Source organism: Mercenaria mercenaria, chromosome 4, assembly GCF_021730395.1.
Source record: "Mercenaria mercenaria strain notata chromosome 4, MADL_Memer_1, whole genome shotgun sequence".
In the NCBI taxonomy this organism is placed as follows: domain Eukaryota; kingdom Metazoa; phylum Mollusca; class Bivalvia; order Venerida; family Veneridae; genus Mercenaria; species Mercenaria mercenaria.
This window is the reverse complement of record NC_069364.1, coordinates 4,417,289-4,444,243: the sequence shown is the minus strand read 5'-3', so window position 1 is coordinate 4,444,243 and position 26,955 is coordinate 4,417,289. Positions and strand designations below refer to the sequence as shown.

The following is a 26,955-nucleotide window of genomic DNA, read 5'->3' as shown; positions in this document are numbered from 1 at the left end:
TATTTCTAATTTTTTCTCTAGTTACCCCTCTGAAAGGGGCCAAGCCTTCTCACTTGAACACATTTTGGAGAGGACCTTATAATGATGTTTAAGATCAAGTCTGATGAAAATGCATCCAGCAGTTCATGAGAAGTTGTTTAAAAGTATTTCAATTTTTAGCTTTGGAGGCCCCTAAAAGGGGCAAAACTAAAACATTGAATAAACTTAACAGAGGACCATGGCAGGATGCTACTGGCCAAGTTTGGTGCAATTCTGACCAGAAGTTTCAGAGAGATTTCATCTGAAGAAAAGTGTGGACGGATGATGGACAGAAGCAGATGGAAGGACTGCAGACGGACAAAGGACAGTGGGCGATCACAATAGCTCACCTAGAGCACTTCGTGCTCTGGTCCGCTAAAAACACACATATATAACAGGTCTGGAAAATAATACCACTAAAAATGTTTTTTATAGCTTTATATATCACAGTTTCACAAAGTTAAGTTCATACAATTGACAATGACTCTGGTAATTTTCCTTTCATTAATTTAACATCATGTTCACTTAAAGCTTCATGAAGGTAATGACGCCGTCAAAATATGTTTCTCAATATATATGAGTTGTCTTGCAATGTCAACATGTTCAGGGTTGTCAGTACTTGATACAGTCTGAAAAGAAAACATTATACTTCAGAAACATTCATTACACATTACTGATGATGCTGATAAAAAACAACAATCAAATTAGAATATGTGGAAGGCATTGAAGTAAATATATTCATAAGGGGACAACATAACATCTGAACTCAGTAATAATGTTACTGATTTGTGTAAACGTGAAAAGTTCAGTGTTCTCATTGATGAGAGTAATGACGAGGGATCAGATAAATGTGTCGCCATTCTGGTTAGAGTTCATGATTCGGTAGTGAAGCATGTTGTGTCCAGATTTTTAGCTATGCCGATCTGCAACACTGGGACGGGATCTAACCTCTTCAGCTGTCTGTAGACTGTGCTAGTGTAAGAATGAACTGGTTTTATCGGGCAATGGTAATTTTCCAGGTAAATGGTTGAGACGACAAGTATGTGATTATTATGCGTAATGCTGACTATTTTGTTCAGTGCTTTTTTTTTATTGTAGGCAAATGAGGCAATGGTGGGCTATCTGCATCCAGAGATGAAGCGTTTCTTCAAAACCATGCTCAGCAAGTTTGTCAAGATAAGGGTCATTACCAGTGCTACCAACGTTACTAAGGTGGACTTCAAGAATCCTGACAACCAGCATGACGATGACAACCTGGCTGTTGGTATGGGTGTCAGACAGTACCTTAGCTCCAACCCCAACATTGACTCCAAAGCTGTTGAAACCTTCTTTAAGTAAGTGATTAAAACAAAGTATAGGATAAATGAAGCAATATTATTATATTTTTACTTCTTTGGTAATAATTGATGCAGATAAATATCCAAATGAAATATATCTTCAGTACTGACTGCACATTTTCAGGAATGTGAAGTATGATAATTGATACATTATTTATACATTTGCATAATTATATTTTTTTACTTCTTTGGTAATAAATGATGTTGATAAATATCCAGTTGAAAGATATCTTCAGTACTGACTGCACATTTTCATGTGAAGTATAATAATTGATACATTTGTGATGTTTTTTTAGGAGTGCAAGAGAGTTCTACACTGAGCTGGCAGAACGAGTAGTTCAGAAGTTTCCGTTCGACGATACCATTCTACAAACCCTGGCTTTTCTGAACCCAGACTTGAGAGGGGATGTCAGTGCAGTCTCTGGTAAGTTTTCCAGAAAATGAGCCAATAGGCAATATCTTTGTTCATCTGTTCTGTGTATCAGCAATGATAAATTAGTTCACATTTCTTTTGATAACTACCTCAATATAGAAAACAACATCTTTGATGTAACATAATGGTGATTCTAGTTGGAGCATGACTATCAATAACTTTTTAATTCTTATTTTAAAAATCACATTTAAGTTTTTTTTTAATTATCTGCTTGTGTATTTTCAGTTGCACAACTCAGTGACAGATTTACCCCAGGTTTGGCAAGTCAGAAGGTGAAAGACGAATTTCAAGACTTGTGTTTGGCGGAGGAAAATGAGCTACCCACATTTAACTATGGAATGACTTCAATGGGCAGCTACTGGCATGACATCTACAAAATAACCATTCCCACTGGACAGAAACACTTTCCCAACCTATGTGTACTGGCATTCGCCTGCCTTTCCCTATCACACAGTAATGCAGACACTGAGAGATTATTCTCTAGATTACGGAAAGTGCAATCAGACTATAGGGGCAGTTAAAGCAGAAAACTCTAGAAAATCTGTTGGCTATAAAAGAGAATATGGATTCCCCGTGCTATTCCTTTGTGCCAACAGAGAATATGTTGAAGAGTGCGAAGAGAGCACGTGTTGTATACAATGAACAGTGCAGGTCAGATGAGGCTTTAATGTAATGGATATGAAAAGGGACAGATTGTGACAGGGTTTCAGTGATACTATTGATATGTATCATTAAATTATGTTATTAATGGTTGTCATATTTGTAGGTATGTTGTGATTAGGAAGTAATAACATCATATAAAGTTTATATTAGTGTCACACTGATTTTTATTTACAAAAATGAATTCCCATAACAGTGTATTGCAAAATGAGTGTGTAATGTCCAGTTCAATAACATAGTAATCAAGCAATAACAAGAGCTGTGTAATGACACTGATCACAACTATTTGAAGCCCTTCAACTTAATTCTAGCTTATATACAAAAACTTTAACAAAAATTTCTAAGTTGAAAAAGTGGCATAGTTTTGCTATACTGTCACAAAAAATTTTATGTTAAAAAGGGTATTTGCTAACTCTTAATAAATAATTGCTTAAGTAAGTACTCACGTAAATAGCCATGACCATTTCACAAGATAGCCATATATCACAAATATTCCAATTTAGGAATCAATTCAAATTTTTTTACATATATTACTTTTAGCCTTATTTTCTGATTTGAGAATTAATACAGGTTTCACAAATTATCATAATTTGTTCACATGTCAGACCAGTCACTGAACCTCACTTGCATTTTAGAGTGGTTCTGAACACCCACCTAGACTGTATGATTTACTGTAAAATATTTTAATATTTTCTAGCCCACGTAAATTTATTAAGTAAATGTCAGAAATTTAAAATTGCATTTCTAAACATATAATATTTACTAGATTCTAGTACTCTCCATTATATTTTCTAATGATTTCAAAAGTGAATACTGAAAACTTCCCTGCTTTTCATTTACACATATAAACAGGAAGTAAATCTTAACCCTTATCCTGCTAAATTTCTATAATGAACTTCTCCATCTTTCAATTTGGACAGTACCATTATTTGTTAAAAGGGGTGCATACAAAAAGATACCGACTGAATGGCGTACAGTGCAGTTCTTGATCAGACTGCACGGATGTGCAGGCTGATCATGACCTGCACTGGTCGCAAAGGCAGAATCAATTATGTCCAGCATGTTGAGGGTTAATCATAAACTGTACCACATTTTACCTCAAAATTATATCTTCTAAAGTATTTTATCACACATTTAACTATCTTAACTTTTTCTTTGACACATATTTTGCTTTTACTTATATTTTATCTATTCAAAAATGGTATTCAGTCCACTGTTTGGCCATTAATAATATAATACTTGCATTTTCTTCACCAAATCTTCTATAGGACTGACCTTACATCTTATATTGTACATAAACTGCATGTATTATAATTATATTCAATTTAGTATGTTAGTTAATGCAATATGCATATCCATCTGTAAATTTCTAGTTTTTATGCTTATTTTTCTTATATATTTAAAGGATTAAATCTACATTTCTTTCTTAACTCAGATGTTACTCTATTTGCAATTTAACTTTTAACTTTACAATTTTTTACCTTAAAGTATTAAACAAATTATGTAGTGTTTACCTTTATTCATACACATGTTTGTTTTATTTTCATTATGACTTTGTTTTGTTGCAAAATAGCTGATAGCTAGTATTTATAGTTTAATTCATAACCAACTATAAATAAAGTTCCTTGAATATTGCATATTGTATCTTAGTTACCCCACAGCATAAGGAAGTAATGTTTCATTACATACACAGTAAGAAATAATCCCAGTTGACCTACATATCTGTAGATACAATTATAAAACAAAAACTCTTGGTAAAATATGACATGACACAAAGGCTGTAAGTCAATGAATCAAATGTACCAGTTGAATATTAATTAGTCAAATTAATAATTAATTTAAATGAACCTGTTCAACATATTTCATTAGCTGTGTATTTTCTGTCAGATATTGCTGCAGAATGTAACTAGCCATGTTGTTTGCTGCTGGAAGTACTTCTGTGAAAGCTGCCTCATCTGTAAATACCTGGTTCCAGCATTGACTGAAATATGTAAGTACCTATATATTGTTGCAGTATATAACTAGCCATGTTGTTTGCTGCTGGAAGTACTTCTGTGAAAGCTGCCTCATCTGTCAATACCTGGTTCAAGCATTGACTGAAATATGTAAGTACCTATATATTGTTGCAGTATATAACTAGCCATGTTGTTGCTGCTGGAAGTACTTCTGGGAAAGCTGCCTCATCTGTAAATACCTGGTTCCAGCATTGGCTGAACTATGTAAGTACCTATATATTGCTGCAGAATATAACTGGCCATGTTGTTTGCTGCTGGAAGTACTTCTGGTAAAGCTGCCTCATCTGTAAATATCTGGTTCAAGCATTGGCTTAAATATGTAAGTACCTATATATTGCTGCAGAATACAACTGGCCAAGTTGTTTGCTGCTGGAAGTACTTCTGGTAAAGCTGCCTCATCTGTAAATACCTGGTTCAAGCATTGGCTGAAAAATGTAAGTACCTATATATTGCTGCAGAATACAACTGGCCAAGTTGTTTATTGCTGGAAGTACTTCTGGCAAAGCTGCCTCATCTGTAAATACCTGGTTCAAGCATTGGCTGAAATATGTAAGTACCTATAAATTGCTGCAGAATACAACTGGCCAAGTTGTTTATTGCTGGAAGTACTTCTGGTAAAGCTGCCTCATCTGTAAATATCTGGTTCAAGCATTGGCTGAAATATGTAAGTACCTATATATTGCTACAGAATACAACTGGCCAAGTTGTTTGCTGCTGGAAGTACTTCTGGTAAAGCTGCCTCATCTGTAAACATCTGGTTCAAGCATTGGCTGAAATATGTAAGTACCTATATATTGCTGCAGAATATAACTGGCCATGTTGTTTGCTGCTGGAAGTACTTCTGGTAAAGCTGCCTCATCTGTAAATACCTGGTTCCAGCATTGGCTGAAATATGTAAGTACTGCAACAGTCTTAAAACATTGATGCAAAACCTCATAAAATGATACAACAACACAGTTAAAGCGATTTACATAAACAACAAAATAAATACATTTTTTTGTCTGACATCGCCTTTCAAAAAATGCTACAGTTAAATAAGGCCAGTGAACTAAACTATCCTGGATTCTGTACCAGAACTGACATGTTCTAAAGTAACTGAATACTGCCCTCAAAGGTGGACGACAAATGACTTCTGATCTTAAGTGGCCTGTCAAATCATCCTAGGGAACAGTTACCTCAACTGGGGAATAAACTGGCAATCTCTATATTGAAATCTTGTGCCCTGTAAACCTAGCTAACTACACATAAAGAGCAAATATATTCTGATACTTACAGCTGATTCCAATCCATAGCCAATGTTTTAAAAACTGTAAGCAGTTTCCAGGACAAACCTTCTTTGGTGCACATCAAAGACCTGAAACATAATGGAAATCCTTCTTGATAAAGTAAACATTTTATGCATGTTTGTTTTATTTGAATATGAGGCATACCGACAGAGTTTGGATCATATGGCAATTTTCCAGCTTTGGTTGACCAAACACACCTCTCCAGGCATTATTCAGGCTTTGGAATGCACCTAAGAGAAACTTCTTCTGCAAGCTATCTGGATAGCCTCCTAACATGAAATACTTCTAAATCCTGAGCAGAAGCCAAAGTCAGTGATCTTAATCACTCGCCGGTCAAAACTTCTCTCTTTAAAGTACTTCCTTAAATGCTAATTTGTTTTATTTTTATAATTACTAGAATGTGTCTGTAGGACACAGGGTGTGCCCCCCACTGGTACATTTGTCATAAATGAGGGCCGATAATTCAAATGTTTGCAGTCTTAATGGGGTATAGCCTCAACAATCATTTTATGAAAAGGATTCATTATTCTAGGCCCTTTACTTTTTGAGCTATGAGCATCACAAACAAAAAATCCACTATTTTGGTTATTTCACGGGCCATAACTCTGTAATAAGAGCTAAGATTCTCAAGAGGAATGCCAAGTGTGCAAGTTCACATCATGATAAAGACTCCAGCAAGGTTTCTTGAATTTACATCTGATACTTTTTGAGCTAGGCACATAATTAGGTGAAAAAGTGCATTTTTTTACTATTTCAGGGGCCATAACTTTAAAAATAGGGGGTGGAGCCAGCCAAAAAATTAGAGGTGTGCAAGTTTATATCATGATAAAGACTTATGCAAGTTTTCAACCATTTATATTAAATAGGTGCATCACAAGGTGAAAATGTGTATTTTTGACTATTTCAGGGGCCATAACTCTAAAAATTGGGGGCGGACCCAAATGAAAAATAGGATGTGCGCAATTTTTGACTATTTCAGGGGCCATAACTCTAAAAATAAGGGCGGAGCCAGATGAAAAATAGGAGGTGCACAAGTTCATATCATGATTAAGACTCATGCAAGGTTTCATCAATTTATATCGAATACTTTTTGAGCTAGGCGTGTCACAAGGTGAAAATGTGCATTTTTTACTATTTCAGGGGCCATAACTCTGAAAATAGGGGGCGGAGCCAGACGAAAAATAGGAGGTGCGCAAGTTCATATCATGATAAACACTCATGCAAGGTTTCATCAATTTGTATCAAATACTTTTCGAGCTAGGCGCGTCACGAACTTCGGACGGACGGACGGACGCACGGACGGACGGACAAGACCAAATCTATATGCCCCCACCACTCATGGGTGGGCACAAAAATGCTTCTTTTTACAGAAAGAGATGTGTGCTTAATATAAATACACACCATAAAATCAAGGTGTAACTGTGTATGTACACTACTGTCTTAACCATACCTATGCCAGTGATAATACTTAGTGGTTACTTTGACCCTTAACTTAATGACCAAATAAACAAAACGTGTCATGATGTGATCATGAGCAAATAACCTTTTAAGATTTCTTGCAAAAGGATTCTCCAGTTAAAAAATCTTGTAATCTGGTTAACTGATCCACTTGTCTGTCACCTATTATCTACTGCCAATGAACCTACTAAGTCTGGCAACAGTAGGCCTAAATGTTTCCACTGCGTTAATCACTGACAGTCTAAGTCGCACCACTGTATCATTGATTTTCAGATTTAAGAATACAGTGTTTACTCACTGACCACATACAATCATCCTTTGAGGTTTGTCAACTGTAGACTCAATCTTCCAGTTACTTATAGGGGACTTTGATCCTTAATATTATTGTGAATTCACTGTGACTTCAGCTAGTATATAGTATTAAACAATCATTATTTGTTAAACAATTATCCTATGATGTATGCTGGCTGAAGGCATTTCCCAGACATCTTTCTGAAACCATTTTCAATCTGAATGTCCCTTGAACATCTGCCTTTAACCCATTTACCCAACAAGAAGGTCAATGCTCACCTAACCTAGTTTTGACCCCCAGATGAACAAATTTTAAACTTGACATTAATTAATATTAATAGTTCACATTCTTATTTACTTTTAATGATAATCATGGTAAGAAGAAAATATTCTTAGTTTTCATGTTTTTCTGAAATGTCTGGCAAAACTGGGTACATTTTACTCTTTTCTGTCACTGACAATGAAATGTACTCAGCAACTTACTTCAGTAAACCATGTTCCTGCAGCAATTCCATCTTCTTGGATAAATGTTCAACTGCAAAGTGCTTGCATGCCTTGACAATATCTTCTGAAAAAAATAGTAAGATTCTTAATTAATATTCATTGCCTGAAAATCTGAGCGATGATCAATCAATGTTAGGAGCTTTATAAAAAACCTTCAGTCTGTGGTTGGCCTAAGCATTTCCATTGATTTTAAGAGGTATTTTTTTCTTTTCAAGTAACACATCCATGTCATTTTATGTTACTTGAAGTTTCAATAAATTACACTAAATTATATAACATCTACAATGTCATACTGGCCAAACATTTATTGACACATAAAAAATAAAGAAAAGATAAATTCAGGGAAAATTCAAAGGTTTACCATAAACAACTTCAAATTCATCATCAGGATTGTCTGGCACACAAAACCCATACTCTAAGAAAAGTTTCTGGTTACCATGGCAACCGTAAGATATAAACACTTGATCGTAAGCTTTGTAGGTGTCATTTGTAATAATCTCATAACTCTTGTTGACTGGATTAAAACCAGCTTTGATCTGTAACAAAGACAAAATAATTGAGCCGTGCCATGAGAAAACCAACATAGTGGGTTTGCGACCAGCATGGATCCAGACCAGCCTGCGCATCCACGCAGTCTGGTCAAGATCCATGCTGTTCACTTTTAAAGCCTATTGGAATTGAAGAAACTGTTAGCGGATGCGCAGGCTGGTCTGGATCCATGCTGGTCGCAAACCCGCTATGTTGGTTTTCTCATGGCACAGCTCATATTTCTATTTCTATATCAAAGTCCTATTGCATCCTTTCATGATAAACATGTTCAAAGGTACTTTACATACAAAAACTACCATAAAATTCATCCTCTATCAGAACAAGAGTTGTTTGTAAAACATGTATGCACCCCCCCCCCCCCCCCCCCCCCCCCCCCCCCTCCCCATTAAAGGTTTCCCATTTTTAGTCCCATGATCACTATGACCCCTAAAACAATAGGGGTGTTGAAGATACTTGGTCAAGTGGTTCTCAACTTAATGAGCAGAAATAGTTTTCAATGTCCAGGTCCCTGTGTCCTTGACCTTTGACCTATTGACCCCAAACATAATAGGTGTCATCTACTTTATAAGCCCAATCATGCTGTCGGAAGTTTGAAGGTTCTTGGTCAGGTGGTTCTCAAGTTAATAAGCCGAAACCGTTTTCAAGGTCCTAAACCCCTGTGACCTTGATCTTTGACTTACTAACCCTAAAAACTTTAAGGGTCATCTACTTCATAAGCCCAATCATGCTATCAAATTTTAAGGTTCTGGGTCAAGTGGTTCTCAAACAATTTAGCAGAAACTGTTTTCAAGATTTAGGCCCATGTGACCGACCTTTGACCCATTGACACCAAGAACAGTAGGGGTCATTTACTTAATAAGCCCAATCATGCTATAAAATTTGAATGTTCTTGGTCAACTGATTCTAAAGTTACTGAGTGGAAACTGTTTTCAACGTTCAGGCCCCTCTGACCTAGAGCTTTGACCTATTGACACCAAAGTCAACAGGGGTCATCTACTCCATGAGCCCTATCATGCTACCAAGTTTGAATGTTATGGGTCAAGTGGATCTCAAGATATTGGGAGGAAAGCATTCACTCTATTGACAAACAGACGAACAGACCGACATGACCGGCAGGTGCAAAGCAATATACCCCTGCTTCTTCGACTGGAGGCATAAATACAAAGTGATCTGACCAGACGGAAAGAGCAAGAACAGAGAGAGAAATTTTAGACACATACATGTCCAGCTTACACAGCTCAGGTCTTTTTTATCAGACAGTTTGGTTCTTGCAATTCCCAGTTTACAGTCCCATTACACAACTTTCTGGCCACAATGCATTATTATGAACCAGTAATGTATAAGTAAGAAATACTTTGAACAGCATTTCAGAAAAGCCATTGCCATGGCTGGAAATCTAAACCATGTCCTCTGGATTGACAGTCCAAGTGTTTTACATCTGGACCACCACCCACTTATTACTGAGTTTCCTTACTTATAAGTGTTCAAGTACACGCTGGATTTCATTCTTTACTTTATATTCTTTACTTAGCTCGAGATGTCAAAATTTAGAGCATTGGAATTTTCACACAATTATACTATACACAGTCAGAATGTGTTTGTAAATGTGATACTTGATAGTCTTACACTTGTGTAACTTTTTGTATATGCAGCAACATATTTTTCTTCGGGCAAGCAAGAGCAGAAACTAATTATGTACATAACTTTACTACATGTTCAGCAGTTGATGTGTTCTTATGTACATGTACATACTGAAATCCAAACCTCATGCATATTGTTGTCATAGTACTGTAACACGTATGTATCTTAAAATAAACAAGAGGGCCATGATGGCGCTAGATCGCTCACCTGTGTTACACCTCTTGCTTGAACAATGATGACATACAATACTAAGAGACAATATCAGAGTTTTTTTTCCCTTCTATAATAGGCCGTTAATAGGACCCTTCCCCTCAGAAAACTTCTTTTAAATCATGCAGTTTTACCCTAAAATTGACTTTACATCAGGTTTTTATTCCCAATTGCCCAAATACCGAGCTATTTTTCCCATAAATCACAGGCCTGGGCCCCTTCCCCTACTGGTAAAAAAAACCCTGAACATCTAACAAGATTTTTAAAGTTTCCACCACATACATACAGAGGAAAAGGACCAAACCCCCTAGCGGCCATGTTTTTTGATGACACAGAATAGTTCATATAACCTCTGTAAAGGGTCACCCAAGAAACATTTGTGTAAACTTATTTTAAAATCGGCCATCAGTTTCTGACAGTTTCCACTATATAAATATAGGAAAAAGTGACCATGTCCCGTGACTGCAGTGTTTTTTGAAAAAAAAATAATTTGAACACTCTTGGTAGAGGGTCACAAAAAAGACTTAGAAGAATTTTTAAGTTTTCACTATATAATAACAGCTAAAAGTGACCACACCCTCTGGCGGCTATGATTTTTCAGGAATCAAAACAATTTCAATTATCTTCATAGAGGGTCACACAAGCGCCATCTGTGTGAAATTATTTTAAAATAGGGTCAGCAGTTTCATACAAGAAGATTTTTAAAGTTTCCACTATATAGTTACATAAAGAGAAAAGTGACCATGCCCATTAGCAGCTATGTTTTTTAACAAATAATTTGAATGATCTTGGTACAGGGTCACATTTGTGTGAAATTATTTTAAAGTTAGGCCAGCAGTTTCTTTAAAGTTTCAACTATATACTACATATAGGAAAAAGTGACCACGCCCCCTGGCAGCTATGTTTTTGACAAATCTGAATAATTCGAATAATCATGGTAGAGGGTTACATAAGGACTATTTGTGTGAAATTATTCCAAAATCGGACCAGCGGTTTAGGTGGAGACGTCATTTGAAGATATTTCTATTTTTAGCTCTAGCAGCCCATATGTGCAATCAAGTGGAACAATTTGAATAATTTTGGAAGACCACCCAAGGAACATCCTGCCAAGGAGCATCCAGGCTAAGTTTCATCAACTTACACCACACAGAGATGTTGTTTGAAGAAAAGTGTGTACGGACGGACGTCTGACGGACGGACAGACGCCGGACTGTGAGTGATCAAAATTGCTCATCCCAAGCACTGTGTTCAGGCGAGCTAAAAGCTAAAAAGTTTCTTTTATTTCTCAAGATGTAATGAAGACCACAGCAAAATAGATTTTCATTTTTTTGACCAGTTTTCCTACAGAACATTTTTAATATGGAAAGAACAAAAATTATGTTAGGAAAAAAAACTAACTGGAACACAGCGTTCAACACAGTTCTATTGACACTGTCTTTTTTATATTTACTGCAACTAATTTGATACAACTAGAAATTGTCAAATAATTTCATAAGCAAAGTTAATGGAAAAAAGTGTAAAAACCTTACATTAGCTGCAGGAGAATGGTTTAGTAAATCCAGGAATGGGGCTAACGCTATAGTATCAGGTTCCTCTGTACTTAGATATTCACTTTGTCCGCTCTGATAAAACACGCTTCTTGTATTTATCACATACCATGCCCATCTATACACATCAGATGTCAGCATTTTATAAAACTCATTCCAATGTTTCATGCTAAACTGTTTCACTTCATTAAATGTGTCCTCAAGTTTTTCACACTCTTTCACAGCTTTAGATCTGACAGCTGTAGGTAAGTAAGTTAACTCAGTCTGTGAAAAATAAGCCGGTGTAGTGAAACTGGAAGGTAGAAGGTTAATATATGGGAACCAAGTGGAAGATGTGTGCTTGTTTCTCTCCCAGATCAGGAATATTGACAGGCACTGTTGTGGTGATAGTTTAGGTTTCCATCTACAAAAAAATAAAACAAGAGCTGTCCGTAAGACAGCCAAGCTCGACTATTCGAAATATTGTCCCAGAAGCAGGAAAATATTACCCAAAAAGGTTAAATATCAAAAGAGTTTTAAGTTCAAAAGGGGGAATAATTTGACCAAAATGCATATCAGTTATGGGACTTGCTGCTATCAACTAGTTTTATAACCCCGAAGGCACATGTGAAGTTTCAATTCAATATCTGCATTAGTTTTGGAGATAGAAACTTGCATGTAAAACTTTAACCAGAATTTTCAAAGTCCAAAAGGGGGGCATAATTTGCCCAAAATACATGCCAGAGTTATGGGACTTGATCCAGTGAGGTTAGTAATTGATCTAGAAAAAGAAAAAATAAGTTTCAAATCTATATGCCTTTTAGTAATAGCTGTATGTACTTGCACGCAAAACTTTAACCAGAATTTGCTAAGTCCAAAAGGGGACATAATTTGGCCAAAATGAAGGTCAGAGTTATGGGACTTGCTGCTATCAACTAGATTTATAACCCCGAAGACACATGTGAAGTTTCAAATCAATATCTGCATTGGTTTTGGAGATAATAACTTGCATGTAAAACTTTAACCAAAATTTTCTAAGTCTAAAAGGGGGCATAATTTGCTCAAAAAACATGTCAGAGTTATGGGACTTGACCCAGTGAGGTTGGTAATTGATCTAGAAAAAGAAAAAATAAGTTTCAAATCTATATGCCTTTTAGAAATAGCTGTATGTACTTGCACGCAAAACTTTAATCAGAATTTTCTAAGTCCAAAAGGGGGCATAATTTGGCCAAAATGAAGGTCAGAGTTATGGGACTTGCTGCTATCAACTAGATTTATAACCCCGAAGACACATGTGAATTTTCAAATCAATATCTGCATTAGTTTTGGAGATAGTAACTTGCATGTAAAACTTGAACCAAAATTTTCTAAGTCTAAAAGGGGGCATAATTTGCTCAAAATACATGTCAGAGTTATGGGTCTTGACCCAGTGAGGTTGGAAATTGATCTAGAAAAAGAAAAAATAAGTTTCAAATCTATATGCCTTTTAGAAATAGCTGTATGTACTTGCAAGCAAAACTTTAACCAGAATTTTCTAAGTCCAAAAGGGGGCATAATTTGGCCAAAATGAAAGTCAGAGTTATGGGACTTGCTGCTATCAACTAGTTTTATAACCCCGAAGACACATGTGAAGTTTCAAATCAATATCTGCATTAGTTTTGGAGATAGTAACTTGCATGTAAAACTTTAACCAAAATTTTCTAAGTCCAAAAGGGGGCATAATTTGCTCAAAATACATGTCAGAGTTATGGGACTTGACCCAGAGAGGTTGGTAATTGACCTAGAAAAAGAAAAAATAAGTTTCAAAGCTATATGCCTTTAATTGATGGCTGTATGTACTTGCATGCAAAAACTTAACCAAGGTGTGACGCCGACGCCGACGCCAGGGTGAGTAGAATAGCTAGACTATTCTTCGAATAGTCGAGCTAACAAAACAAAATGAAGTTCACCAACCAGTTATCTTGGTCCTTCCCCCTTACCTGGCTAAATTTCTATAATGAACTTGTCCATCTTTCAATTTGGACAGTACCATTAACTGTTAAAAGGAGTGCATACCAAAAAGATACTAACTGAATGGCGAACAGTGCAGATCACAATCAGACTGCACAGATGTGCAGGCTGATCATGATCTACACTGGTTGTAAAGGCAGAATCATCATGTCCAGTATGATAAGGGTTAAAATAAGTACTGTTTTCTTATAATCAGATACCAAATTGTATATCTAAGTTGAACAAAAATCAACTGCATTTAATTTTAGCACAGTAATTAAGAAGCATTGGGTGTATTTCTTATCCTGGTATATCTGTCAATATTAACAATTTAAACAAACAAAATGCAAAATGTTTATATACATGTATGTACATGCAAAATGTGGAACCTTTATGAAGTTAACAGCATAACCAAGCATGAAGAGAATGTATAGACATTTACAATCAAAAAAGGCAAACTGTATTAAAGAAATACTTGGGATGTATCAAACATTATTAATGACTGTTTTATTCAAATTCATGCATATGCATATTTGCTTTCATACTGATGAAAGAACATGGTACTTGCAGCTCATTTTTACCTTTTTATTACATGTCCAATTTCACTGTCCAGCACAGTTTTTGTGGTGATTAACAGAGAATGTGGTAAAGACACAATTATCTCCCCTGACTTGATAGCTCTTTTTGTCATCAAGCCTCTTCCAGTTTCTGTAGAACACAAAACTATGTTAACTACATATAATTTCTGCATGTATGCTGTGTAAAACAAAGATGGGTTAAAGGTATTTTTTCTCAAAATTGAACTGATAGAACTGTTTTTAATTTTATGTTATGTTTATTGTGCAGCTCCACCAAGCGGGGCAATATACACCCAAAGGGTTATATCAGAGGAGGATGGGAGCAAAATTTAAAGAACTTGATAGCCCAAAGGACAGAAGAACAAAGGGAAGAAATTTAAAAAAAAAATCCAAGTCCACAGAAAAAAATAATTCTAAGTGCACAAAAAAATCCTTACCAGGTACAGATATGTCAAAATACACCTAACATTTGGCGGTACCATCCATGATGTACCACAGAAAAGTGGTCTTGGTTTTCCCCATGGCCAATTACAGAAAATTACAAAACAAGCTATTTAATATTAAAATCAAAGGAAAGTAATTCAATGAAATAATTATTGTAAGTGAAGAAACAAGAGGGCCATAATGGCCCTATATCGCTCACCTGTTATCATTGCACTTAAGGACAAGAAGGTCAAAAAATCATAATCAAGATCAATCAAAAGAAATTAACAAGAGGACCATGATGGTCCTGAATCGCTCACCTGTCCCCACATGACCCAGTTTTGAACTGAGTATGACGTTGTTTTTTTCTATTATTTGACATAGTGACCTAGTTTTTGAGCTCATGTGACCCAGTTTTGAACTTGACCTAGATATCAAGGTGAACATTCTGACCAATTTTCATGAAGATCTCATGAAAAATACGGCCTCTAGAGAGATCACAAGGTTTTTCTATTGTTAGACCTATTGACCTAGTTTTTGACCGCATGTGACCCAGTTTAGAACCTGACCTAGATATCATCAAGGTGAACATTCTGACCAATTTTCATGAAGATCCATTGGAAAATATGGCCTCTACAAAGGTCAAAAGGTTTTTCTATTATTTGACCTAATGACCTAGTTTTTGATGGCACGTGACCCAGTTTCGAACTTGAACTAGATATCATCAAGGTGAACATTTTGACCAATTTTCATGAAGATCCATTGAAAAGTATGGCCTCTAGAGAGGTCAAAAGGTTTTTCTATTTTTAGACCTACTGATTTAGTTTTTGACCACAGTTGACCCAGTTATGAACTTGACCTAGATATCATCAAGATGAACATTCAGACCAACTTTCATACAGCTCCCATAAAAAATACGGCCTCTAGAAAGGTCACAAGGTTTTTCTATTTTTTGACCTAATGACCTAGTTTTTGAAGGCACGTGACCCAGTTTCGAACTTGATCTAGATACCATCAAGGTGAACATTCTGACCAATTTTCATGAAGATCCATTGAAAAATATGGCCTCTTGAGAGGTCACAAGGTTTCTCTATTTTTAGACCTACTGACCTAGTTTTGGACCGCATGTGACCGAGTTTCGAACTGGACCTAGATATCATCAAGATGAACATTCTGACCAACTTTCATAAAGATCCCATGAAAAATGTAACCTCTAAAGTGGTCACAAGCAAAAGTTTACACACGCACGGACGACGGACGCCGGGCGATCACAAAAGCTCACCTTGTCACTTTGTGACAGGTGAGCTAAAAAGGGATCTGCCAATAAAAACAAGAACACCACAATGCAGAGCAGTAAACACACGAAACAAAGTCATTTGACCTTTGACCCCTAAGTGTGACCATGACCTTGAAGCAAGCCATCCAAAACATTCACTCTGCATGTCGTCTTGATGTGATGAACATTTGTACCAAGTTTCTTTAGAATCCTTCAAGCAATTTAAGAGTTACAGAGCGGACACGAAACAAAGTCATATGACATTTGACCCTTACGTGTGACTTTGACCTTGAAGTGAGTCATCCGAAACAAGAGCTCTGCATGTTGTCTCAATGTAGTGAACATTTGTGTCAAGTTTCTTCAAAATCCTTCAAGGGGTTCAAGAGTTACAGAGCAGACACGTAACATAACAGTAAAACATGTTAATAAAGCTTAAACACTGTATGTTTCATTTGGCTACCTTGCTGTATTTATATGTCCGCCATTACACTCTTCCATATCAGTACAGCTGACAGTGCAATTATTGATCACATGACACGAAGCGGAGACATGTAAAATGTGTGTAAACTTTAGGGTGCATTGTTTAAAACTCGTATTTTGACGTTTATTCACATAAACATCAATTGAATGGAAGGAAAACAAGAGCTGACGGAGGACAGCAACGCTCGAATATTCAACAGCCTTGTCAATTGAATGAAGACGAAAGTCAAAAAAGGGAAATAATCTTGTAAAAATGCAAAACAGTGTTATGGAACCTGCACAGTGCATATCAGCTTATGACAGTGGACAAGTGTGTGAAGTTTCAATCCATTCCCATTAGTGAGCACTGAGATACCAGCTTACATACAAAACTTTAACCAAAAATTTCTAAGTCAAAAAAGGGGCATAATTTTGTAAAAATGCAAAGTAGAGTTATAGGACCTGTGCATTACATGTCAGATCATGACAGTGAACAAGTATGTGAAGTTTCAATCCATTCCCATTAGTGGATACTAAGATACCAGATTGCATACAAAAACTTAACCAAAAATGCTAAGTGGAAAAAGGGCCATAATTTTGAAAAAACAAAAACATAGTAGAGCTATGGGACCTGCTTAGTGCATGTCAGATCATGACAGTGAACAAGTGCGTGAAGTTTCAATCCATTCCCGTTAGTGAGTACTGAGATACCAGCTTACATACAAAACCTTAACCAAAAATTTCTAAGTCGAAAAAGGGGCATAATTTTGTAAACAAGAGGGCCATGATGGCCCTATATCGCTCACCTGAGTAGAGTTGCTTGCTTGAACAAATTTCTTAGCTAAAGCTTTAAGATCTAGGCCTTCTGGTTTATTTTTAGCAAATTTATGAAGATTTCCCTATGTACAATCAAGTAACCCCTGGGGCTGGGTCAATTTGACCCTGGGGGTCAAGATTTGAACAAATTTTGTAGAGGTCCTCTAGGCAATGCTACATGTCAAATATCTAAGCTCTAGGCCTTCTGGTTTATTTTTAGAAAATTTTGAAGATTTTTCTATGTACAATCAAGTAACCCCATGGGACGGGGTCAGTTTAATCCCGGGGGTCATGATTTGAACAAATTTTGTAGAAGTCTAATAGGCAATGCTACATATCAAATATCTAAGATTTTCCTATATAAAATCAAGTGACCCCTGGGGCGGGGGTCAATTTTGACCCCGGGGGTCATGATTTGAACAAATTTTGTAGAGGTCCACTAGGCAATGCTACATGTCAAATATCTAAGCTCTAGGCCTTCTGGTTTATTTTTAGAAAATTCTGAAGATTTTTCTATGTACAATCAAGTAACCCCATGGGACGGGGTCAATTTGACCCCGGGGGTCATGATTTGAACAGATTTTGTAGAGGTCCACTAGGCAATGCTACATGTCAAATATCTAAGCTCTAGGCATTCTGGTTTATTTTTAGAAAATTTTGAAGATTTTTCTATGTACAATCAAGTAACCCCATAGGACGGGTCAGTTTGACCCCGGGGGTCATGATTTGAATTTTTTTTGTAGAAGTCTATTAGGCAATGCTACATGTCAAATATCTAAGATCTAGGCCTACTGGTTTATTTTTAGGAATTTTTTGAAGATTTTCCTGTATAAAATCAAGTGACCCCTGGGGCGGGGTCAATTTTGACCCCGGGGGGTCATGATTTGAACAAATGTTGTAGAGGTCCACTAGGCAATGCTACATGTCAAATATCTAAGCTCTAGGCCTTCTGGTTTATTTTTTAATTTTTTTTGAAGATTTTCCTATAGAAATCTATGTAAAATCAAGTGACCCCTGGGGCGGGGTCAATTTTTATCCCGGGGTCATGATTTGAACAATTTTAGTAGAGGTCCACTAGGCAATGCTACATGTCAAATAACTAAGCTCTAGGGCTTCTGGTTTCTGAGAAGAAGATTTTTTAAGATTTTCCTATGTAAAATCAAGTGACCCCTGGGGCGGGGTCAATTTTGACCCCGGGGTCATGATTTGAACAAACTTGGTAGAGGTCCACTAGGCAATGCTTCACACCAAATATCTAAGCTCTAGGGCTTCTGGTTTTTGAGAAGAAGATTTTTAAAGTTTTTCCTTTCGGTTGCCATGGCAACCAGAGTTCTGCATGGAATTCAATTCTTTGAACAATTTTTAAAGAAGACCATCCAAGGAACATCTCTGTGAAGTTTCATCAAAATTGGCCTGTTGGTTTAGGAGATGTTGTTTAAAGGAAAGTGTGGACGGACGACGGACGGACGTACAACGGACGGACTGACGGACGGACGGACGCCGGACGGTGAGCGATCACAATACCTCACCCTGAGCACTTTGTGCTCAGGTGAGCTAAAAAGCAAAATAGAGTTATGGAACCTGTGCAATGTAAGTCAGTTTATCACAGTGAATAAGTGTGTGAAGTTTCAATCCATCCCCACAGGTGGTTACTGAGATACCAGCTTACATACAAAAACTTAACCAAAGTGGGACACTGATGCCGACACGGACGCAGACACCAACGCCGACACGCGGACCAGTCCAATAGCTCTACTATTCTTTGAATAGTCAAGCTAAAAAGGATATTCTTTCCAAGTATCTTAAAATTATAGTAATATTTTTTTATAGTTAAACTGAGATTTAAAAATCTCCATGTAGAATCGTCACGGATGGTTCACTACAGAAAAGGTCCTTCCTATGTTGTATGTGAAGGAGAGATATTGACCTGAGCAAAAATCACAATATCACAACTCGCATACATTTACTCTGACTAAGGTGTTCAGTTACCGGACGGCTAGACACTTCCTTGTGATAATAACAACTCCATTGATCGGGCAATGTGACCAGCCTGTAAAACACTCCTACTGATAACTTGCCAATAGCGGATCACTATGTACACTAAAAACCAAAACTATCAGGGGAGGTAATCTAAAGGAAATTTTTTGAGAACTTCTGTCACTATATGATTTGTCAATATGCACCTTTTTTCTATCGTTTGACATTTTCAAAGCTTACATTAACAAGTTGTATGTACGCTTTTGGTGAAATTAAGGCCTATTACACTGGTAGTCATCCTTAACTATTGATTCCTAAACTGACTCACAAAAACTGCAAAAAGATCTTAACAAGAAGAGTGGGAAAACCAACAGTCTATGGAATTCAATCCTGACAAATGTGAAAATATTAGAATATCAAACAAGAGGGCCAAGATGGCCCTAGGTCGCTCACCTGAGAAACACATCATAACGGTGTAAACATGTTTCTCAGATGACCCAAATTTGAACTTGGCCCAGATTTCATCAAGGCAATCATTCTGACTAAATTTTATGAATATCCAGTGTAAAATGCAGCCCCTATTGCCTACACAAGGTTTTTCTTTAATTTGATCGGGTGACCTAGTTTTTGACCCTAGATGACCCATATTCAAATTCAACCTTGATTTCATCCAAACAAAATACTCTGATCAAATTTCATGAAGATACGGTGTAAAATAATGCCCCTACTGCATACACAAGGTTTTTCTTTGATTTGACCTAGTGACCAAGTTTTTCACCCAAGATGACCCATAATCGAACTTGTCCTAAATTTCATCAAGGCAATCATTCTGACCAAAATTCATGGAGATCAATTGAAAAATACAGCTTCTATCGCATACACAAGGTTTTTCCTTGACTTGACCTAGTGACCTAGTTTTTGAAACCAGATGACCCATATTCGAACTTTGCCTAAATTTCATCAAGGCAATCATTCTGACCAAAATTCATGGAGATCAATTGAAAAATACAGCTTCTATCGCATACACAAGTTTTTTCCTTGATTTGACTTAGTGACCTAGTTTTTGACCCCATATGACCCATTTTCGAACTTGGCCTAGATTTCATCAAGGTTATCATTCTGACAAAATTTCATGAACATCAGGTGAAAAATACAGCCTCTATCGTATACACAAGGTTTTTCTTTGATTTGGCCTAGTGACCTAGTTTTTGACCCCAGATGACCCATTTTCAAACTTGGCCTAGTTTCATCAAGATAATCATTCTGACCAAAATTCATGAAGATCAATTAAAAAATACAGCCTCCATCACATTCACAAGGTTTTTCTTTGATTTGACCTAGTTACCTAGTTTTTGACCCCAGATGACCCATTTTCGAACCTGGCCTAGATTACATCAAGGTAATCAATCTATCCAAAATTCATGAAGATAACTTGAAAAATACAGCCTCTAACGCATACAAAAGGTTTTTCCTTGATTTGACCTAGTGACCTAGTTTTTGACCCCAGATAACCCATTTTCAAACTTGGCCTAGATTTCTTCAAGGTAATTTTTCTGACCAAAATTCATGAAGATCAGTTGAAAAATACAACCTATATTGCATACACAAGGTTTTATTTTGATTTGACCTAGTGACCTAGTTTTTGACCCCAGATGACCCATTTTCGAACTTGGCCTAGATTTCATCAAGGTAATCACTCTGACAAAAATTCATGAAGATCAATTGAAAAATACAGCCTCTATCGCATACACAAGGTTTTTCTTTGATTTGACCTAGTGACCTAGTTTTTGACCCAAGATGACCCATTTTCAAACTTGGCCTAGATTTCATCAAGGTTATCATTCTGACAAAATTTCATGAAGATCAGTTGAAAAATACAGCCACTATCGCATACACAAGCTAAATGTTGACAGACGACAGACAGACGCCGGACATTGAGTGATCACAAAAACTCACCTGAGCATTGCTCAGGTGAGCTAAAAAGAAAAACATCGTCAAATTTCCTTATAAACTTCATAACACACAACTTAAAGAAACAAAAAATGCTAAATATCTTGGGGTTACCATCAGTGAAGACTTTAACTGGAAAAAACATATAGAAAATATATCATCTAAAGCAAGAAACACCCTTAAATTTATAAAAAGAAATGTCCAGAGCAATGATCAAAGTCTTGAAGAAACAGCCTACAAAACTTATGTCAGGTCTCAGTTAGAGTATTGTAGTACAATTTGGCATCCACGGCAGAAAAAATTAACATATGAAATAGAATGGGTGCAAACTGCTGCAGCTAGATATATTTTATATAATTACTCCCAATTTAGCAGTGTCACATCTATGCTAGAAGCTCTCAAATGGCAAACACTAGAAGAAAGAATAAAACAAGTTTCATTAATCATGTTGTATAAAATCAGTAATAACACAGTATTGGTAGACTGCAACCATCTTATTCAGTCAAATCTCAACTACCTTACCGGTATTCCTTTTTCGTGAACACAATACCACATGAACTCTTTCTTTCCCAGGACTATTTGTTATTGGAATGACTTGCCTTACAATATCAAGGCCAGTGAAAGCCTAGCGAGCTTCACTGTCAGTCTAAATACTCTCATGCACTAATCCATCATGTTATGTAGAAGTAACATAAGTGATTTTAACAGACTGTCCCCGACCTCCCAGTTATGATCAGTAAATAATTGTTGGGAGTAACCCCATAGAAGTAGTAGAAGTAGAAGAATATAGCGCTAGTTTTCACAGTTATAATTCTATGAATAATTAGCACCAACTATATTTAAAACTAAAATCGAAATACAGATGCATAGAACCTTATTTATTTCAATATCTACATTTGCCAGTTCAAACCATTACAACATCAAATCAAGCATTGATTTGTATTTTAAGCAGAATAATCCTTTTATTTCTGAAATGGGTGATCAATCCTCTATTGGTTGAATGGCCGCCTCTGCTTGATGACACTTTTTTTTCATCGAAGTCAATCAAAAATTCAAAATCACATTATTCCTATGAAAGTGTATGTTTTACTCTTCAAAACTGTACCAAATGTGTGTGGTTTTACCTAAGAAACTATGAGGTATGCTCAAAAATATTCTACTTTGAAGAATTCAAGAGTGCTAAAATCCAAATCAGGAAGCACGGTTGCAGGAGTTATCCACTCATGGAATTCAAACTCATTTAGATTAGATCCATCTTCTTTTGTCTAAGAATTGCTAAGTGACAAGTCTATATAACTGCATACTTAAATATTGTATACTCTGATACTCTCCATGTTTCAGAGAGATTCGCATTTTATTTTCAAGTGATCCACTATCTACATCTACATCTACATCTACATCGGTACAACCAACAATCGATTTCCGATTATGACTGGTCGGCGCTGTCAGAGAAACAGTTGTTAAAGAAATTTAGTATACTACAGTATTAAAAGTAAAAGATAAAAGGACAGTATGCTACAGTTAAAATAGGACAGAATGGAAGAATTACATAGTGACCGCCGCCAGCTTCTCTGTAAAGATACTGGGGCTGGGGCTAGCTTTGACTGATGTGGGGAGGGAGTTCCAGAGACGGATGGTTCTAGGGAAATAAAGAGTTAGCAAAGTATTGAGTGCTGGAATAAGGGATCAAGTAGTTAAGATTTCTAGTGGGGGTCAAGTAACCTTGGTCAATAGCAACGGTCTGGGTCCTTACTTTGTAAAACAAAAGTAACTAGAGCTATCACTAAAGGTGATGAATGTACCCCCCGCATGCACTGACACAGTACATTGCAATTTGACGCACACAAGATTGCATAATTATGTGGACTGTATGTATATAGACTGTATGTATACAGTATAGTAACAAAAAACAAAGTCCCATAACTATGCAGAATATTTATCTAAAAGAATGTAACATGCACCACGCACAACTAGGGTTGGTACTGATCACTTGTGTGAAGTTTCATTAAATTGTGTGTAAGGGTTTGGTAGATTAGGCACGCACAAGATTGCATATGCAGACTGTATGTACATAGTATGTTAACAAGAAACAAAGTCCCATAACTCTGCAATTTTTGTCGCTGAAAGAACCTAACATGCCCCATGCACAACTACTGTTGTTACTGATCACTTGTGTGAAGTTTCATTAAATTGTGTCAAGGGGATGAGGAGAGATGGTGCGCACAAGATTGTGTCTATGTATATAGTATAGTAACAAAAAAACAAAGTCCCATAACTCTGCAAAAATTTTTTCTAAAAGAACCTAACATGCCCCATGCACAACTACTGTTGTTACTGATCACTTGTGTGAAGTTTCATTAAATTGTGTCAAGGGGATGAGGAGAGATGGTGCGCTCAAGATAGTGTCTATGTATATAGTATAGTTACAAAAAAACAAAGTCCCATAACTCTGCAAATTTTTTTTCTAAAAGAACCTAACATGCCCCATGCACAACTACTGTTGGTACTGATCACTTGTGTGAAGTTTCATTAAATTGCGTCAAGGGGATAAGGAGAGATGGTGCGCACAAGATTGTGTCTATGTATATAGTATAGTAACAAAAAAACAAAGTCCCATAACTCTGCAAATTTTTTTTCTAAAAGAACCTAACATGCCGCATGCACAACTACTGTTGGTACTGATCACTTGTGTGAAGTTTCATTAAATTGTGTCAAGGGGATAAGGAGAGATGGTGCGCACAAAATTGCGTCTACGGACAGACGGACAGACAGACAGACGGACAGATAACCTGAAACCAGTATACCCCCCCTTACAACTTTGTTGTCGGGGGGTACAATGAACAATTTAATCTACGGTACTGGAGAGTTTTCCATTCTAAGGATTTCAACATTTCAGTTACACTGCTTGTATAGTTGTAATCATTCATAACATACCTAGCTGCTGACCTTTGGACTCGTTCAAGTTTATGGGTGAGGGTTTTCTGCCAGGGATGCCACACAGTTGAACAGTATTCTAGCTGTGGGCAGACATAGGTGGTGTATGCAGCTTCTTTGACCTTTATGTTATCTGTCTTGACATTTCTCTGAATAAATCGAAGGGAAGAGGTTGCCTTAGAAGTTATGTTTTCTATGTGTTGTGACCAGTTCAAATCATTGGAGATAGTTATTCCTATATATTTAGCTGATGAGGTGGACTTTAACTCTGTATTGTGTAACCTGTAGGGATATATAAAGGGATTTCTCTTCCTACTTACTCTAAGGACTTCACATTTGTCGGGGTTAAATTCCATTTGCCAGACTCTTTCCCATGTTTCTAATTTATGGAGATCTTCTTGAAGGGCTATGCTATCATTATTTGATTTGACAGTGAGGTATACGATGGTGTCATCTGCAAACATACAGGTTTTACATTTGACTGAGTCAGGCAGGTCGTTAATGTATACAAGGAAAAGGCAAGGCCCAAGGACAGACCCCTGTGGAACTCCAGACAGGACCGGAAGTTCGCTGGACAGGTGACCTTCAACTGCGACCTTCTGAGTACGATTAGAGAGGAAGGATTTGACCCAATTAGTTATTTGGGGACTAACACCTAGGGAATGTAACTTGTAAATTAGCCTCAAATGGTCGACTTTGTCAAATGCCTTAGAAAAATCCATTACGATGACGTCAGTTTGTTGGCCTTTTTCTAAATTACTATAAAGTTCCTGGGTGAAATTAATAAGCTGAGTTTCGCAACTATGACCCGACCTAAAACCATGCTGGAACTGGCTGATAATATTGTGTTTGTCAAAGAAGGACATAAGATTTGAAACCACGATGTGCTCAAGGAGTTTGGACGCAATACAGGTTAGAGAAATTGGTCGATAGTTGCTGGGTTTTGATTTGAGACCTTTTTTAAAGACTGGTGCAACTGTTGCCTTTTTCCAGTCTTGAGGGACAATGCCTGTATTTAGGGATAAATTGAAGATGTGGCAAAGGACGGGGGCGATTTCTTGATGAAGTTCCTTGAGAACACGGGGGGATAATTCATCTGGCCCTGAAGCTTTATGTGGGGATAGGCCAAGAAGGAGTTTGTCAACACCCTCTGGAGTTACATTTATTTGGTCCATTAGGGAGGAAGGGGATGTTAACAGTTTGGAGCACAAATGTTTAAGGCTTAGGGGCTTAGGTGGGGAGAAAACTGATTCAAATTGCTTATTAAGGATGTTTGCTTTAGTGACTGGATCAGTATGGGTGAAACCATCTGATTTGAGAGGGGCTATGCCGACATTTTCTTTTTTGTTATGTTTGATGAAGCTATAGAATTTCTTATTTCTACCAGGTTGGGAATCATGGCTAAAGATGACGTTTTCCATGTATGACCAGTATGAGGCTCTTATTTGCCTTTGTATATAGGATTTTAGGGACTTCAGTTTCTGGTTCTTAGCTTGATTTGGGGATTTGTTGAGTTTGTGATAGAGTTTATCACGCTTGTGGATAAGCCTGATAATTCTGGGAGTTAACCAAGGCAAGTCGGCACAGGATTTGGATATTTTAGTAGGGATATGCTTGATACAACTGCTATTGGCAGTGTAGTGGTAGTAGGTTTATAGGCCACTTCCAACAGCCTTGCTGTTGGGTTAACCCTTAAGCGAAGTGGTTATAGTGTGTCCACATACAGATCAAGAGGTGAGGTCTGGGGTTCAAGCCCCAGTAGGGGCCTTGGTATTTTCTCTCCCAGGATTTACTTTAATGGTGTCAGAAGTGTTTGACGGACTCATGCAGTGGGCATCGAGTGTCATTCTGGAGATCTCGAGCTGGTAAGCTCTGAAAAATAAAGGGGGAGAAGTGTAGTGATAGTAGGTTTATAGGCCACTTCCAACAGCCTTGCTGTTGAGTTAACCCTTTAGCGACGTGGTTAGATTTTCCGCCTACGGATCATGAGGTCAAGGGTTCGAGCCCCAGTAGGGACCTTGGTATTTTCTCTCCCAGGATTTACTTTAGCAGTGATCCACTATTGGCAAGTTGACTGTACTATTAAAACAATTTTTTCACTCATTTGCTTCAATTGTTTTCTGGAAAAAAATCAATAGCGAAGGTAATCAATGTGGCCTATGGTAACTGCTACCTGGAAACAAAGCTGGAACTAAGCAATTTCTGAATCCATAATTTTGTGTCATCCATTGTCGCAGTTTAACAAAACCTTCCTCGTGAGCACAGGACTTCATGAAACTGTTAGACACACATTTAACTCGTCTCCTTTTCTCTCTATTTCTTCTGCCGAGCCTCGCATTGTACGCATTTCTTTCCATGCAATTTGTATTGTAAATGGCGCGAGTTATGTAAGGGGAGTAACTCAGTCTTGAACAAATTTCTTATCCGTCCACTTTTAGGTTGAATACCACTAAATCAAGACAGTTATTAGTCTTCCACGCGTTTATAAATACTACATATTAACTGTATTGCTAGACAGGTCAGTGGAACAGACTACTTACTTGGTAACGATAGATTCAGCATTTTATGAAATTCATTATCAAATCTTCAAAGACTAACGTTCCCTCAAGAATCATATCTCTAGTA

General features: G+C 37.0%; 1 protein-coding gene across 1 annotated transcript; it reads right to left on the bottom strand.

Annotated features, from left to right (window-relative positions):
- Window positions 1-421: 421 nt before the first annotated feature.
- Window positions 422-26,735, bottom strand: LOC123550864 (SET domain-containing protein 4-like). Its single transcript, XM_053540019.1, has 9 exons — window positions 26,504-26,735; window positions 14,499-14,625; window positions 11,932-12,352; window positions 8,371-8,538; window positions 8,265-8,281; window positions 7,982-8,086; window positions 5,737-5,817; window positions 4,297-4,429; window positions 422-647 (listed from the first exon to the last, which is right to left on the bottom strand). The coding sequence occupies exons 1-9, from the start codon at window positions 26,685-26,687 to the stop codon at window positions 552-554; spliced, it is 1,332 nt and encodes a 443-aa protein (XP_053395994.1). The 5' UTR covers window positions 26,688-26,735; the 3' UTR covers window positions 422-551.
- Between the last annotated feature and the right edge of the window lie 220 nt (window positions 26,736-26,955).